Raw genomic sequence first — 17,058 nt, forward strand, 5'->3', positions numbered from 1 at the left:
GCCTCTTTATCCTGGTAAAACAAAAGCCTCAGCAATACCGTCCTGGTGTTTATAGGGTCAATGGTCAGGCAACTTGGGGAACAACCACCTATAACCTATCTTTGGTCTGATTATCTCTTCCCTAGCTATACAGTTGGTGTATACTTTGAAAAATGCAAATGAATTCAAACATAAGCCCAATCCAAATGAAACTAGACAGGCAGAGTGGTGTTGTAGGAACAGCAACGAATCTGAGTCAGAAGAACAGGGGTCGAGTCTTACCCATGCATTTACTGGCCATGATATTTAGCTTTATGCTTCAGATTCTTGATCTATAAATTCCCATCTTATCTGCTGCAATACATTAAGCGTGAGAGCTCTGGAGTTAGAAGGCCTGAGTTTGAATCTCAGCTTCACCATTTACTAAACCTGTGATTCTGGGTGATTTAGTTAACCTTTCTGAACTTTAGGTTCCTTATATGTAAGACAGAATTTTCTTCCCTACTAGATACTGTGAAAATTAAATGCGATAATACATCTAGGGAGCTTTTAGCCCAACATATGACATGGTATAGCATTCAAATAAACATTGGCTATTATTACCACCTCACAGGGTAGATATGATGATTAAATGAGAAAATGACTGTGAAGCTGTTTTACAATCTAAGTTGATACAGAGCATGACAACTTATTTAAAATGCTGTCTAGTACACTCCTACGCTAAAAAAGGAATGACTTTTTTTTAATACAGTAATTCTCCTCCCCATGGGGCTAGTGAGGTCGAAGCTACAGTTATATTTCATCTTGTTAGGTTATGTGGGACAGCACAGTACAAGAGACAAAGCATGAGCTTTGTGGTCAGAGCCCATCTGCCTTTCTCTCACTTGAGGATCAAACAGCTACACTTAGAAGGTATTGCAAGGAATACTATTAATGATAATGATGGCAACAATTCCTATATACTGAACACTTACTATTTACTCACTACGCTGAGTGCTGAAAAATGTTATGTGATTCAGTTTCAAAACAGCTACAAAAGGCAGAAAATTGGCCACCAAGTTTTATTCAAAGAAATGTTACCTCTGAGAGGCTGGTACTCACGACAGCTCCCTACTTTAGCAGGAAGAAAAACTGGTACAAAGAGTGAAGGAAAAGGCCAAGGTGAGGAGAGGTTTAAAGGCTGAGAAAGCTGATACCTTTCAAAGAGGCTTATGCCATATTCATGCTAAGTCTATAGAAATGATCATCTTACCTTTGTCCAGAGACTATGGCAGCATTTGCCTCGAGTTCTGTTAAAAATACAAAGAACAGATATGAGATGTACGAGCTTCTCCTGTATATGCCCACTGGGAGAGGCTAGGTATCTGTGAGAATTCTAAATGCCGTGTTTAGGCTGCTGTGTCTCCAAGTGTGGCAGGATCCTCACCCTAACGCAGTACAGAGACAGAGCTGGCGTGGACACAACTCGACTGTCTGAGGCATAAGACACTAACTCATTCTATTTTCACTTCTACTCCATACTGTGAAATAATCCTTTTTGGATCAACAGAACTAAATTCACACTGCCTGCTTCGTATTTCATCTAGCTAACTAGGTTAGTAAAACAATCCTCTTCCTCTCATGTAGAAAGAGAGTGTTTTCATTCTTAGAATATCTCTTCCCTCCTGACATATTTTTTGAACAGTAAGTAATCTTCAAATATGTCTTAAATATCCATTAAGGATGTATTCTTCTCCAAAGGATTTCCCCACTGAATTTTAGAGGGCAGACTGCTTTACTCTAAGGTATCACCTACAACCCCATTATGTCCCTCTCTTCCTCAACCTCTCAGCAGTGCCCTCTAAAAATGGAAACCCTCAGTAATTTGTCTAGCTGGGTTTTGCTTAAATGAGCATGCTATGGATTTACCAGGCGCTTCTTAGCACCAGCAGGAAAACATCCTCTTCCTCCATTATCCACCTTTAGGTAGTCTCATCTTTTCCAAAAGACCATCCCTGATGCACCTGGTCTCCAAGAGTCCTTTCCCCATCCCCCCACTTTCAGGGAATTCAGCACCTCAGACTGTGTACATGTCTAACCTACCCTACTTATTACAGAATAAACTCCTTGAAAGCAATGAAGTCAAAGTGCCTTGGTTATTTTGACCTCAGTGCCTGTTAGCCATGTGACCTTGGGCAAACTTTTTGACCTCTCTGTCCTCAATGCCTCACCTGAAAAAAACAGCGATAACCATTTTACCCACTTCAAAGTTAAAAAGATCCATCTTTTGGAGAAAAAAGGTGGGTCAGGAGATGGAATTCTCTTCCCCTTTCTAGCTGTTCCTTTTCTCACCAAAAATGAGTTTAACTATCTATCTGCTCCATTCCTATCCTTCTCAGGTATCACGTGGGTAGTTGGGAGCAAAAATATCCGGGTGGTTAAAATCGTTTTTTTTTTTCAACCACTTTTTCCAGAGGTCTGGTTTTACCCAAAGAATGTACAATAGAAAGTCCTATCCATCATATAGGACATAGCACCCTGAGGCAGGTTTTAAAATAATCACAACTTTTACCTTACATTAAAAAAAAAACTTACTTTATTCATTTATTTATTTGACTGTTCTGTTCTGTGTGGCTTGTAGCATTTTAGTTCCCTGACTAGGGACTGAACTGGGCTCTCGTCAGTGAGAGTGTGGAGTCCTAACCACTGGACTACCAGGGAATTCCCAATTCTTACCTTACTGTTACTAACTCGGACTCAAAATTAAACATTAAAAAAAAAAAATTCTGTCAAGTGTATGAACTGTATTGTCAGTGAGATTCTAACCTCCTTGTGGAAAACAGTCGTACTTTTTTGGGGGCATACCTACAATAACCTACAATGCAAAGAGCCAGGCAGGACTAAACTGTAACAAATCTATGCTCTTTATCTGCTCTGGCACTCTAATCTATGAAGGCAGTGTGCTATTATTGCCATCAAGATCCTCAAGCATTCAGAGCTGACCCAGCATCTCACAGTAGTTATCTGTCAGATTACCATGGACTCCACCTTCCAGAAACACCATCCGTAGTGCTATTTACAATATCTTGGTCATGGGAAGAAACTTAATGCCATCCAGAGATGACTGAAATGACTCTGACTCTCTAGAGGAGTGGCTACCTCACTGCAGCCTAGGTTTTCAGAACAAGCCTTCACTTCTGTGATGATAATCCAATTACTATCCTAATGCAATAATGCCTGCCACCCTAGTGAGTTACCATGTGCCAGTCAGTCAGCTGCCAAGTACGGGGGCAGGGTCATGGAACAGGGCAAACTGTGCAATGGAAACCACCCACGGCTGGGTAGCAGACAGACAATGGGCACTGAGATGCCCTTCTTGAGTTCCCTGGCTGACACCAGGAATGCGTCAGAGAGCAAGCTGCTCAAGGGAAAAATAACCTCAAATAGTACCGCACAAGCTGCCACTCAACCAAAGTCTGCCCTAAAGCAAGTATAGTTTCAGCATTTCCTGGCACATTGAGAACAGCAGTGGTTCCTTCACACGTGATGAATTCCACTTGAGAAATTTTTCCACGATGGGCCTTACCTGGTCTGGGAACAGACCCCTGCAGTGCTGTGGCTGGAGTTTCCTTTGGGGCTAAACTCTGTGAAGGAGCTAAGGCAAGAAGTAAAAAAAGAGAAAGAAACAGGTCTTTAACTTTCTTTTCTAAACAAAGCAGAAAGCACCGAATCAAGAGCTAAGTAACTGCTGAAATACATATACTCTTAGAAAGCAGTACTTGAAGTTAACTTTGAAAGTACAGTACATTTCGAAACTGACTTAAAAATTAATTACTTTAACACTCAGTAACAAAGACTACCGTGAGGAGAGTCTGTTTTTCCTTTTTGTATGTACAAAGATCAAGGAAGGATATGGCCATAAGATAATAGCACCCATAATTTTTGCTTCTTGGAGTCAAGTTCTGTCCAGTATTCTATAAAACCCCAAAGCATACTTTGGCAGGCAACCCAAACCTCTTTCAGAGGAACAATTATACCATCCAACCTTAGCACTGAAAAAACTGCCTCAATCCTCTAAAGACTACATTCCTTGAGAACTGAAATGAATCATATAATTTATCTTATACTTTCCTACAGTACCTGACAAGTGTGATGGGCATAAAGCAGGTATTCAATTCATATTTAATGAAGCAAATCAATTTGATGTTATCTACTTATCTAACAAACAGTTACCAAGAACTTTCTGGGGCAAGGCTCCGTGCTAGGCACCCTTAGAGACCAAATTACATTTTTCTTGCTCATCAGAAATTCAGTCTAATATTAAAGATATATATACAACTGGCACTCAGGAATGAACTGTGATGTTAAAATGAAGCAGATTCATAAAGTACAAAGTGCTATGGGAGTTCAAAGCAAGGGAGATCAGTTCTAAATTGAGAAATCTGAAGGTACCCTAGAGGCAGAAACATCAGATTAGGCTTTGAAGGACAAAGAGAACTTGGGCCCCTGAAGAGGAGTGGAACAGAATACACAATGTACTTTAGAATGGAAACTTCTTGGATTATACAGTAAAGATTGAGGGCATAGATATGCCATAGTCACTCAAGGTTATGTCCTCCCACCTTGATACTTAAACATCCTAGATAAATATAAGTTTTTTCTTCTTGCGCAAATGTGACTCTTGCAGATTTCTCTCTCTGCTTAGTCAATGACACATTTGTGTTAAGAATTTATTTTGGATGCTTATATAATACAGCTTAAAACTATAACTTTTATTTTTTACTCCAGTATTGGTTTCTCACACTTTTAAGATAAAATCAAAAAAGGCCTTTGAGAAAGAATGGAAATAATCTTATCTAAATTTGAGAGGTTTCTTTCCAACTACTGGTTCATCTCCCTAACACTCATGTATTTCTCTAGGATTACATAGGACCCTGGTAAAATATTTTCTAAATCATTATCCTCTTGGTACCAGAGGGCAAAGTTACCTGAAAGGAAGTAGAATGGAAACATTTAATAGTGGAAAACATGTTTATGTCACATCTATTTTTTAAAAATTCTTTTAAAAAAAGTTTTAGAAGGTTTGAAAAATTCTTAGGGCTCACCTACACCAACAGAACTAGAACCAGAAATCTATTAATATAGTACCCAGCTCTATGAACTCTTTCTCCTCCAAGGACAGAGAACTCCTTAAAGGCCTTTATCCCTCCCTGCATCTCTGGTATTGAAGTGAACAGGTAGAGAGGAGAGTTAGCCTTTCCTGGGCTCTGTAGGAGGCAGCGTGCTGGCCTGTATGCTAAGCCCCTCAATGAATCAATTCTGGGAGGTAGGAATTATTGACACAATCTCAGTTTACAGGTGAAGTCCATAGCTTATAAGAGGTTAAGGGATTTATCCAACCATGATCGGTATCAGTGGAGCTAGAACTTGAACTATGATCCTGTCCTGAAGCTTGTGTTCTTTTCCGCCCCTCCTCCAGCCCCTCCAAGCATTTTAGCTGCATAAACAAGATAGGCGCTCTTGGCTGGCCTAGAATACAGCAAAGGTCCTTTGAGCTTTGGCAGTTTTTGACTGATTCTACTGTGGGGAAACAGAGCTTCTGTACCACTTAAACCTCACAGGAGTAGGAACATTATGTGTATGTGTAGGGGTGGGGAGGTGGCGTGGGGTGGTGGTGAGGGGGACGCCAAGAGAAGGGAAATGTAAAGACACCTATGTTTCCTATGATGTAGCCCACCTTACCAGTACATAGGAAATTATCTGAACTAGAAATACATCAATGGGATGGTCTAATTTTCAAAGAGACTTCATCAAAAAGAAACTGGTAATAAGAATACTTATTACTGAATGATTACTATATTCTAGCCCTGTGCTAAGCATGTTACATACAGTATCTCATTGAATTTTTGCAATTACTACTGTCCCTATATGACAAAGGAGGAAACTCAAGTTTGGAGTAAAGTAATCTGCCTAAGATCAAACAGCTGGTAAATGTTGGTTGGCACTGTGATACTTCCTTCTATGTCTATTATCATGAAACCTGGTTTTCTGGAAAGCTCTCCTCTAGCCAGTCAGAAGGATTCCTGGGATAGAGTACAATGAGGAAGGGGCTATGAGAACCCTGCTCTGAACAGCTAAAAGCAAGTCTTTACCATGCTAAGAACCTGCAGGAGCTGCTGTTCACCGTTAAGAGACAAGGTTAAATTGGACGCTCACATATAGACTTTGAACAACTGAACTCTGAGCTTCCCACCTGTAGGATGAGATGAGGGTTACCTGACATGGTTGGTGTGAAGACAAGGTAATGTATGTAAAAATGCCTCTTTGTAAAATGAAAAATTTTATAAAAATATAAGGTATATCATTATTCTAGGAGTTGAGAGAGAACCATATTAATAATGTAAACAACATGGGAATCTAGGAAGTATATTTCCCAATGTACTTCAAATAAATGGAACTACCACTATAGCCATTTAGCCCACTCTTCTTCCTCCAAGTAGAAAAGGAGCCATGCTTTCTCTGGTGGGATAGGTCATCAAAAATTGACACGAGATGATGCCAGGTATCAAGTACCTACCTATGCTGGGCAGAAGCTCTGGATGAGATCCCACCTTCTCCTCCACTAGGCCACCTGCAAGTGGCTCAGATGCTACGCCAACATGATTGCTTTTTGTGGTCGGCGCCGCGGAGATGAGTTCAGAGGGTACCAGAGCGGTTACTATTGAGCGTACATTGGTGGGGAGAGTACTGCTAGGTAAGCTGGGTCCTGCTGAGGCGGAGCCCGGGCCCACAGGGCTAGAGGTCATTTTTAGCAGAGTGGGTGCTGGGGGAGTTGGGGTTTTACTGTCCAGCTCTGTGCATAACTGCTCTGTTCCCAAGAGCCCTGGAGCTGGGGTCTCTAGCCCTTGGCCTTCAGTCTCTCCATCGGCACCATACTGCTCTTCCCCTTTCTCGAGGGAGCCTGTAACTTTTTTACATGCCTTGGTCAGCAAAATCTGGCCGATTTTGTCCACTTTTCCTTTGCCCTTACTAGATGAGACTGGGCTTCGCCGGTTGACAGAGGAGCCTGGACTATTGGTCAAAAGGGGAGAAACCACTGTGGTTGTCTGTGAAGAGGGCAGAGTGCTTTGATCTGCTGAGGTGCTCACCTGAGGGCTAGTCTCATCTGGATTCAGTTCTTTTACTTGCTGGACAGGGGGGTGAGGAGGAACAACTGCAGGAGTTGTACAAGGCGGGGAAGGAAGCTGAACAGGGGTGGCTCTTGAGTTAAGGACCAAGGGTCGACCTGTCTGTATGTTTGGAGCAGGACTACTGGTGGGGGCATTAGGCAGCACAGGAGCAGAAGAAAATTTTATATTCTGAGGTATGTGTAAAGGGCCAACGACTGCAACGGAGGGAGGCATCAAGCCAGAGTTGGTTGTCAGCGGGGCTGCAGGAATTGTGCTTGGCTGTGATCCTTTCATAACCTGAATTATTGAGGATGAATTGATAAAGACAGGCGTAATAAACTGAGGCCGGGCATTTGACTGAGCAGCTGACTGTCCCTCAGAAACCATAACCTTGTTACCCACATTGGGCATTGTGACAACTGTTGACATTAACGCAGACTGCAGGTGAGTTGGCAGAGCTGCTGATGTGTTCGCTGAAGTTGTAATGGGATTGGAAGTCACGAAAACAGTTATCTGATTTGGGGGCAAAGGAGTGGAAATGGAGGAAGAGCTGACAGGTCTTGACATTACTTGAGGGATGCTTGGGGTGACATTAGAACTGACCTCACTCAATTCTGGATGCACAAGGGTTGAACACGGCTCGTTACTGTGAGGTAAATTTAGGGAACTGGAGGGTTCTTTAGAAGACGGATCCTGCAGGGAGGGAATGACAGATGCTTTTTTTGGGTCCTCTCCAGACACTCCTGGAGGTGTTACTTCCAGATCTGTAAGCCCGGGGGGTTTAATGGTCACGTTAGGAGCTCCAGAGTTGTCAAGAAGTTGACTTAGCGATGTTGGTGCTTCCCTCATAGCAGGAGACACCAAATTTTTGTTCTCTTCGACACTGGGAGGTTTGTTAGGATCCAAAGGCTGCCCATCCTTTTTGCATTGATCTTCAGGGACAACCATTTTCACTTCTTGGGGAGGGACTGCTTTTAGCTCAATGTTTATCTGCTCCTTCCTAACCTGGGAATTCTGGCAATCACTGTCCTGTGGCATATTCAAGCTCTCCTTGTTATCCTCCAGAACACCCCCTATCGTGGCCACAGGCATGGTAGGATTCTGAGGATTCAGCCCACTGTTGTTAGGGAAGCTCCCAGGTACAGGCGGATTGGCCAAAGGAGTAGGACTAACCAATACATTTCTTGGCAGCTCTACATTTTGCAACAACGTTGCATTTGTTTGAGAGGCAAGTGTAAGTTTAGGGGCTTTTGAATTCTGTCTCCCAGGACTTGGGGTGGTTTTCCTACTTGACCCAGGACTAGACCTGCGGCTGTTGCTTGGACTTGCCCGTTTTGGTGCTCCAGAATTAGACTGCTTTCCAGAATTCACCACCACAGAATCTAATTTGTGAGTCTGTGGGGCAGCAAAATTGGAAGGATTATTCATGGTAAGGTTTGAAGGTGCCTGCCCGATGGCCTTCAAAGTTGTCGGATTTAGGCCCTGTTGATCAAAGCCCCTGTTTAAATTTTGCCTGGGAGGTAAAGGAATATTAATCTGTGGGGGGAAGAGTCCTGCTATGGAGGCATTGAGTCTTTCCGGTGATAGACTGATTTCTGAAGGTTCCGTGCTAGGAGGGCGGTTGTTGGGTGTCTGGGGATAATAGGGTCTGGGGCTGGCTCTGTTGGGTGTTTTAGGCCTAGATGTTTGGGTGGGAGCAGCCACATTTGGAAAGTGGTGGCCATGAGAGCTGGGCAGGGAATTTACAGGAGGTTGCTGGGGAGTTGCACCTTGAGTTGCTGAAAGCGGTGATGGTCCAGGTTTTGGCCCTGTCATCATTAACTGATTCTGGGAGACCACTAAATGTGGAGGCATGTTATTTGGGCCTCCTGAGACGGACGGTCCTTCACTGCCACTTGCTTCTGGGAGCGAGGACATCTCCCCCAGTGGTGAGCTGGCAGGGTTCTGGGGGTTCTCCTGGTACATCATTTTCCTTGAAGTGCTTCCCAGAGGAGTAGTCACAGGCATTGGCATTCTCTGCTTGTCAGGTGACGGGGGCACCGAGGCAGGGCCTTGCAGGCTGACCATGACAGGCACGCCGCCGCTCGGCTGCGTGGGCACTCTCTGGGCGTCCGGGGTCAGCGGGCCCCTGGGGGGGTGGGCACTCTGGGGGACCGGAAGCCTGGCGGGCTTGGGGTCCTGCTGCAGCATGAGCATCATCATCATTTGCTGCTGCTGCTGCTGCTGAGACTGCGGCTGGCTGGGAGGTGGCTGCGGCTGCTGCGGTGGCGGCTGTGCTGGGGGTGCCACATGCTGCACGAGCTGAGGAGGCAGCTGCTGAAGTGGCCTCTGTTCAACTGGTTGAGAAGGATAACCTAAAACGAGCCCCCAAAATCAGGGAAGTTAGACTTTCAGCAAGAAAAGCTTTGTGACCTTTAGGGTATGGCCAAGCAATCCTCATCTAGGTGGCACAAATAGCTCAGGCATGCCCGTTCCCAGGGGGGTAAGGGGCGGCCCCTCCTTCTCTGGCATAAGCAAACAGGCACGCTGCTTCAGGAAGCAAAAAGCAAAGCATCGAGAACCTGGAGCTCCTCAGTCTTCAGGGTTTGCATGAGGCATCACTGTACTAAGACTCTAACAGGTACTGTGCTATGCACTGAAACTGGCCAAGTCTATGCCAGCCTCACATTCAGATGAAATGAGGACAACTCCATCAACAGCACACGGATGACCACCCAGTACTGGGCTCTCATGCAGGCATAATGAACATTTCACTGGATTTGTGAATGATGCATTTAAGATTCACTTTTTTTCTTTTAGCACAGATTAATTTTTTTAAAGACTTGGTTTTGTTGAAAATACCAGCACTGAAGATAGCCTTTTTATTCCTTCAACAGAAGTAAAATATAAAGTTCTAGGGTTCAATTCCTTAAGAAAGAAGGATTTAAAATCACTTCAATCCATTGGCTTCACACACCATGCTGCACCCTCCAGGCTCGCTTCTTTGGGAAACCCAGTGAATTAAACTGTCTCTCCAACGTAAGTCAGTTTAATAAATAGTAGGAGCTAAATAGAAGCTGATACACACACTGAAAATAAAATGAGGGCACTGAAGTTCTTATTACAAATGCTAATTTCCATTTACTTTTTTACATGTCAAACTGTATTTGGAGAAATATTGTCTTTGAATCCATAAGTGGAGAATAAGTGAGCAAGAAGCATAGCCCTCAGGAATAAAAACTAACTTTGGGAAAAGAAGTCTGAGAACAATGCCTTATAGATTCCTAGAAGGCAACATCTCAAATGATTCCTTCTTTTGTGAAGATTTTATTTGGCATTTTAGAACCAAAACCTTACATAATCAGCAAGGACCAAGAATAAAGGTGGTTCAATGGGAAAAAGTGGACATAAAGCTGGGATACAATTTTACAAACTAGATTTATTTCACTGTTACACGAAAAATATATTAGGAAAGCTTTACAAAGGCACAGGCATAAGGACAGCTGGCTCTAGTGGTTAGAAGTGCCGGCTCCAGATTTTCACAGAGCAGCTATCAAATGCTATTGAGCCATAGGTTCACACCCTGTGTTTAATAGCTAATCAATGTCTTCTGGCCAAGGACAGACATGACACCAATGAGTACAATGTTTTCTTTTTTAATTATTTACTTATTTGGCTGAGCTGGGTCTTAGTTGCGGCATGTGAGATTTCGTTACCTGACTAGGGAACAAACCTGGGCCCCCTGCACTGGGTCCAGTCTTAGCCACTGGACCACCAGGGAAGTCCTCAGAACCCACTTTTAAAGTTTTGTGGATTTTTTTAATCCTTTTTTGTTTTAGGCCCAACTGACTTCTTTACATTTATAACGCCAACAACATATGGCATTTCTATAGGTTTAACTCAGGTTCCCATGTGAAGAAACCTGTAATTTCTGTAGAAATTACACAGCCTCTTGATGTCAGGGCTATGACACAAATGCCTTCGTCTGTAAAATTAGGGCATCAAACAACATAAATACCAAAGAGAGCAGCAGAGACAATACAGCAGCCTCTTGAAAGTAACAGTTAAGGGCAAGGCCACTATAAAGGGTCCAGAAGCTGGAGGCAGCAGTCCAAACAGCACTAATGGTAAGAAGACAGACTGGGGCTGCGGTGGCAGAATGGTGAAGAGGCACAGCCAGGACACACACAGTGCATATAACATAACCAAAACCCAAATTTATTAATTAAAAGATGAAAATTCATATGCCTTTAGGGGCCAGACTGGTAGAGGAGAAGTGGGTTGCTATAAGACAGTAGTAGTTCTGTGGACAGAGCCAAACTGCAGAGCGGATGCTCTACCTAAAGGCATCTAAAACCAGGTTTCTGTTTGCTTTCAGATTCTGCATGACAATTCAAATATACTGCAGGCCAAATTCAGCCTATACGCTCCCAGTTCGCAAACTGTAGAAAGGAAGCAATAACGTGTGAGAACTTCTGGGATTTATAGAATTCGGATGTGTCTGAGGGAAGAAGGTGCCTTCCTGTTTGCAATGCCTCTGGACATACCCGCCAAAGACTGGCGACCTCTCAGCCTCAACTGTGCTGCTGCAATTCACCGATGGGAAGTGTGGTATGCCCAAACAATTTGCAATCAATAACATATAGTATTGACGCCATAATGGATTTACTTTTTTTTTTATTCACTTTTAAAATACATAAATTAAGGATACTAAAGTTTATCCCTAAAATAACTTACAAAATCACTTCCACTTACAGGCCAAAAAGGATGTGGAATAACTAGAAAGGAAGGAACAAAACAGAATCCTTTGTATACACACATAAGTGTGGCCTGCATGCGATAGGTCTGTGTGTCTTCTTCATAGGGGAATAAAGTTACAAATTACTGCTCAGGCTAATAGTAACCAGGTTTGGAGACATTGTGGCAGCTAGCCTTAGTTCTATAATAGCTAGATTAGAATGAATTAATTTTAGGAGACTTTTTTCAACATTTTAGAGGATGGTATTATTTTATAATCAGAGGGGGATACAATACAGAGGATTTCAACAATACTGGTCTTTTTATTATTAACCGGGATAGGAAGTACGTGAGTGTCTCTTTCATTACTCTTTACTTATTTTTTTATCTTTAAAGATTCATAATAAAAGCTCTATTAAAAAATCTTATTTTAACCCCTAGTAGTTCTCTGCTTTGAGAAAGCCCCAGTAGAAAAGGCTGCAGGAAAGGCAGGCAAGCAGGATTAGAGTGAAAGCATCATTTCATTTAGTCTTATTTCATTTTGATGCCAACTAGAACCTTTGGTATTGACAAGAATAAAGAGGCACTAACTAACTTTAGTTTGATTTTATGAGGACCTAATATAACAAAAACTAATTTGAGCAAAACACACACACACAAATACATATACATACACATGCACATACACACACTTTCAGAGGTTATATTTGAAACTTTTCACTAACAAGTAACAAGGCAAAGTTTCCAAATACTAGACACTTTAAATCACTAGTCTAGTTAGTAGACAAAATAAAACACTATTGTTTCCTTGAAAAAAAGCCTATAATGCTGTAAATAAATGATGACAAGTATATAAACTTTAGCTAACATTTTATCACCTGGTGGTCGGTTTGAAAATTCTGGCAGTTTAGGGCCTGAGCTGTCCAAGTTAATTCCTTGTTCTCCAGGCAATGGCTGTTGATCAGCCTCCTCCAGACCAGCTGGGCGAGTATCTGGGGTGCTAAAAAATAAATTACATGTTTGAGAGTAAGTTGTACAGTTTATACATGAAAACTGCTTAACCCCTCCCCTATGTCTGAATAAATCCATCTGTATTATCGTTCTTAGCATTATTTATATCTCTCTAGTCTGATAAAATGTTCAATATTTGGCATAAAAAAAACTGTCAGTTTCATTAAATGTTAAAATCCACTTAATTTAATAAATGGCTATTTACTCTAGGCGCTTTCTACAAAATTCTGATATAATGATTTTCATTTCATTATCCATCCATCCAATGTTTTAAGACCTGATTTTGGGTTATCAGTATTGTACTGTTCCTATGAAACCACACTATCTTTGGGGTAGCTATCAAATTCAACCAGGGAATCCAGACTTCTTTTTTTGTGAATATTGCAACGGTGGCTCCAACAATCCGTAACACCTTGCAAGAAATTGCAGACTGGCTAATGAAAATGGTATTCAGAGAACAAAGCAAGCCGGAGAATACCAGAACAAAGCTAATTAATTTTGTTGCAGAATGTCTATTTAACAGACATCCCCATCAGCTTTGGGATGCTTTCATTTTCACCTAAGTGTACCTTACAATTTTATTAGAGAAGGAAAAAAATGAAGAAACACCCACATTCCCAAAGACCCAGGGCTCACAGCCCTCATTTCGTTTTTGTCCTGGTATTAGTCACCCACTTTTAGACAATATTTTATCTCGTTGTACTCTGTAGTTTCATAAACCTTACCTTAAATCCATTTTAAAAGCTCTAGCACATGGGAATTTAGAACCTGAAGCAGGTCCTAAGCACAACTAGATTCCTGTATTGATTTGCTCCTTAAATGACTTCTCTCTTGCTTCAATTACAGGTAAGGATTCCTGTAGTATTCTTTACTTTCAAAGAATTATACTGCTAAAAAAATATCTCAGGCCCAGCCACCTCATGTTACTGGATAACAAAACAAAGGCCTACAGAGCTGTAAGAAAACAGGCTGAAGATTCCATGGTAAGCTAGTGGTAGAGCTGGGAGCATGCGCTCTTCTTTTTAACTTACTGTCTCCATTCCTAGGGGCCCTGATGTGGTATAAGGCCCTTTCCACATTCTGTAGCTGTAACAAGTAAGCAAATCCCTAAGGGCTGGTACAGATACCAAAAATCTATACTAATGGAAACTGAAGAACCTTGCAGTGTTAATCCTAGATTACTGAGAGGAATAAATATTGCCAAAGAAATATTATTCCCATACAGATTGATAGTAGTAAAGAATTTAACTTAGAAAGAGCTATTGGAAAAATCAGATAACCAAAGAGTTTACTAATTTTGAATTCATGAAAAATACAGGTTGCTAATATACAATTATTTTTTGATTTAGAAGATTCAAGAAGAAAGTGAATATGATATAGTTTTATAGTACCACCAAAGGCATACTGTAAGAAGACTGAGAGAAAAGTAGTGGGTTGGCCAAAAAGTTCATCCAGTTTTTTTCCAGGTGTTATGGAAAAACACAAACAAACTTTTTGGCCAATCCAATAGATGGTTTATTTTAAACATTTATGTTTAATTAACTAAAGACCCCCTATTCTCTTCTGTAATTCTAGTAATTTACTTGAATTAACCCACTTTTATACTTCTTAGTCATTATTTTCTGGTAATAAATGTCTCTGGATTTCACTTTTGTGATTAAAGGCAGAAAATCCAGTTTAGTCAATATTCCTTTTTTATCAAAGCCAAAAATATGACTTAATACTTAGCTTTAGGAAACGAAATATAAATTAATTGCCCTTCCCACTGTGATCTTGCAAAAGACTCATCTTTACCAAAAGGGTAACTGATTGAAAAGGTCTAGTCATCTCAGTATGAGGTTTTAAGCTGCTAAGGATGATAAAGAGCCTTTAAAAGAAAGGCACTTGCACAAAAAAAACATTTCTATTTGAGAGACAGAAGGGAGTCTCCATAAGTAGTTTTCATTCCTAAAACACATATAGCCTCTCTGGTTCCCCAGCAGTCGTTATAAGCCTGACATGCTTTGTAGAGTTGTAGTGTGGTAGCACTGGCTACTTCTCAGGCTCTCAATGGCACAATCCCCTCTGAGACTACAGACTTAAGAGACATATATCATTTGACTGCAATATATGAACCTTGTTTGGCCCCTTATTTGAACAAATTGTAAAAAAAAAAATTATTTTGAGATAATCAGGGAAATCTGGACACTGTCTGAATATGTGAGAATATGAAGGAAGCATTAGTTTTTTCCAGGTGTGCTAATCGTATTGTATGGTCACAAAAAACAGAAAACAAAAACCAAAAACCTGTCCTTATTTTTTTGAGGTACACAGTGAAATACTTAAAGTGAACTTGCTTTAAAATAATCAAGAGGTAATGGGAAGAACATGAATGAATGCAAAATAGATGATGAGCTGAAAATCGGAAGCATGGGGAATTTCATTATACTGTTCTTATACATGCTCAAAAATTTCCATCAAAAAAAGGTGTTCACATAGAAATAAATGAGTAAGATTTCAGACAAGACTATCACAACCTACTTTAGATCCTGCTGACTATTCTTCTTCTTCCGAGGGGGCTTCTTCTTCTTCGGTTTATTTGCGTTGCTATTGTTTTGCTTATTGTTTACCCCGAAATGGCCCGCAGAGATATCACTCTGCAACAAGTTGACCAACAATGGGCTCGTCAGCGTGACATCCTTATTGACCGGGAAGCCTGGATTCTGACCACAGGACATCTGATTTCCATTGGGTGCTCCATTGAAAGGTGCATTGAAGGGCATCCCATGGCCTGAGAAGTGGTTTCCCGAGGCACTGTTCCCCTGCATGGCCTGCACGTGGGGGGGGACCATGTTGCTTTGCTGCATGCTAACATCTGGCATCATCTGAGACAAGCTGACATCATTATTTGCTGTCGTAGCAGGATCACCATGCTGCTGGGCCATGTGGGGGCTGGGCCCTGGTGGCCGCAAGACCTGCCCCTGCATCCCCATAACCTGAGACGGACTGCTGTTCACGGGCCCTTGCTGTGGCAGCATCTGTCCTGACATAGGTCCTGTAAACTGCACCATGTTTCCTTGCAAGTTTGGCGTTGGTCCCCTCATTATCTGTGCTGGTCCCGGCATGACATTAGACTGGTTCTGAGTGTTAAACTGTTGCTTATTCCCCTGCATCTGATTGGTCATGATCTGCTCTATCATTGGATTCTGTTGGAGCAAAACTTGCCCCTGAGGCCCCATCATCTGGTTATGTGGTGCCATCATTTGGGGGCCCTGCTGGGGAAGCATCTGCTTGGGTGGGGTCATCCTTTGGGGCGAGGGCCCAAGATTTTGGCTCTGAGGATTCACCATCATCTGACCCTGTGGCATAAGCTGGGCCCTTGAAAGGATCATGGGGTTCTGAGGGTTCAAGGTTCCTTGTTGCTGGACCATCTGGCCCTGGGAGGGCACGATCTGCTGGTGCATGCTCATCAGTTGAGATGGTGGGCCCTGCTGGGGCTGGCCTTGCATGTTGCCCAGGTTCACCTGAGGAACCCCAGAACTACCAGCCTGTTGGTTGTTCATGTTGCCATGAATTCCCATGAGGCTGGGCTGCATCATATTTGGTGGCCCGTGGGACACCTGCATCTGGTTTTGAGGAGGACCAGCTCCTTGACCACCTGAAAAAAAAAAAAGGCACAGTTTCAGAAAGAAATACTATTATCTTGTTGGTATTAAGATTCTCAAATTACCTTAATTAGAAAAACACCCCTCACCCATATCCAGTGATTAGCATAAACAGACGTGTTATGCTTAACATATTTCTGTGAGTTTTCTATAGTATGAGGCTGTGACTGTGGCATACATTCTCAGTGACCATACAGTAGAGAAAGAGAAACCATTTCTTTATTCCTATTTGGTAACTTGATAACATTTTGAAGATCAATATAGTTTTCTTTCTCTTAGACTAAACAAAGAGAAAGGTAGCATCTCATTATTTAAAAATAACTTGTAACTACCTTAAAATGAAGAAAATTAATGAAAAGTGTTATGGGGTAATGAAATAAGCTCTACTTTAGATAAGACAGGAAACAAAAAATGTGCTTCAGCCTCTTAAGAAAACCTCAGCAAAGTTGAGAAGATGTTTAACAATGCTCCTTGGGAAACTATAATTAAGACTCTCCAAGGTTATGGATGTGTTATCTGGATACTGCACTTTAAAGAAAAGAACAGCTAATACTTCCTAA

General features: G+C 41.8%; 1 protein-coding gene across 5 annotated transcripts in view; it reads right to left on the reverse strand.

Moving 5' to 3' along the window:
* Positions 1-17,058, reverse strand: part of NCOA6 (nuclear receptor coactivator 6) — a 91,044-nt gene that overhangs the window by 11,773 nt on the left and 62,213 nt on the right. For all 5 annotated transcript variants that reach the window (XM_018057746.1, XM_018057748.1, XM_018057747.1 and 2 more), the window contains 5 exons: positions 15,375-16,491; positions 12,722-12,843; positions 6,536-9,481; positions 3,545-3,613; positions 1,232-1,268 (listed from right to left, as the gene is read on the reverse strand). In XM_018057746.1, the coding sequence (XP_017913235.1) occupies positions 1,232-1,268; positions 3,545-3,613; positions 6,536-9,481; positions 12,722-12,843; positions 15,375-16,491 (4,291 nt within the window). The remainder of the gene's footprint in view (positions 1-1,231; positions 1,269-3,544; positions 3,614-6,535; positions 9,482-12,721; positions 12,844-15,374; positions 16,492-17,058) is intronic.

Source organism: Capra hircus, chromosome 13 (assembly GCF_001704415.2).
Source record: "Capra hircus breed San Clemente chromosome 13, ASM170441v1, whole genome shotgun sequence".
Lineage (NCBI taxonomy): Eukaryota > Metazoa > Chordata > Mammalia > Artiodactyla > Bovidae > Capra > Capra hircus.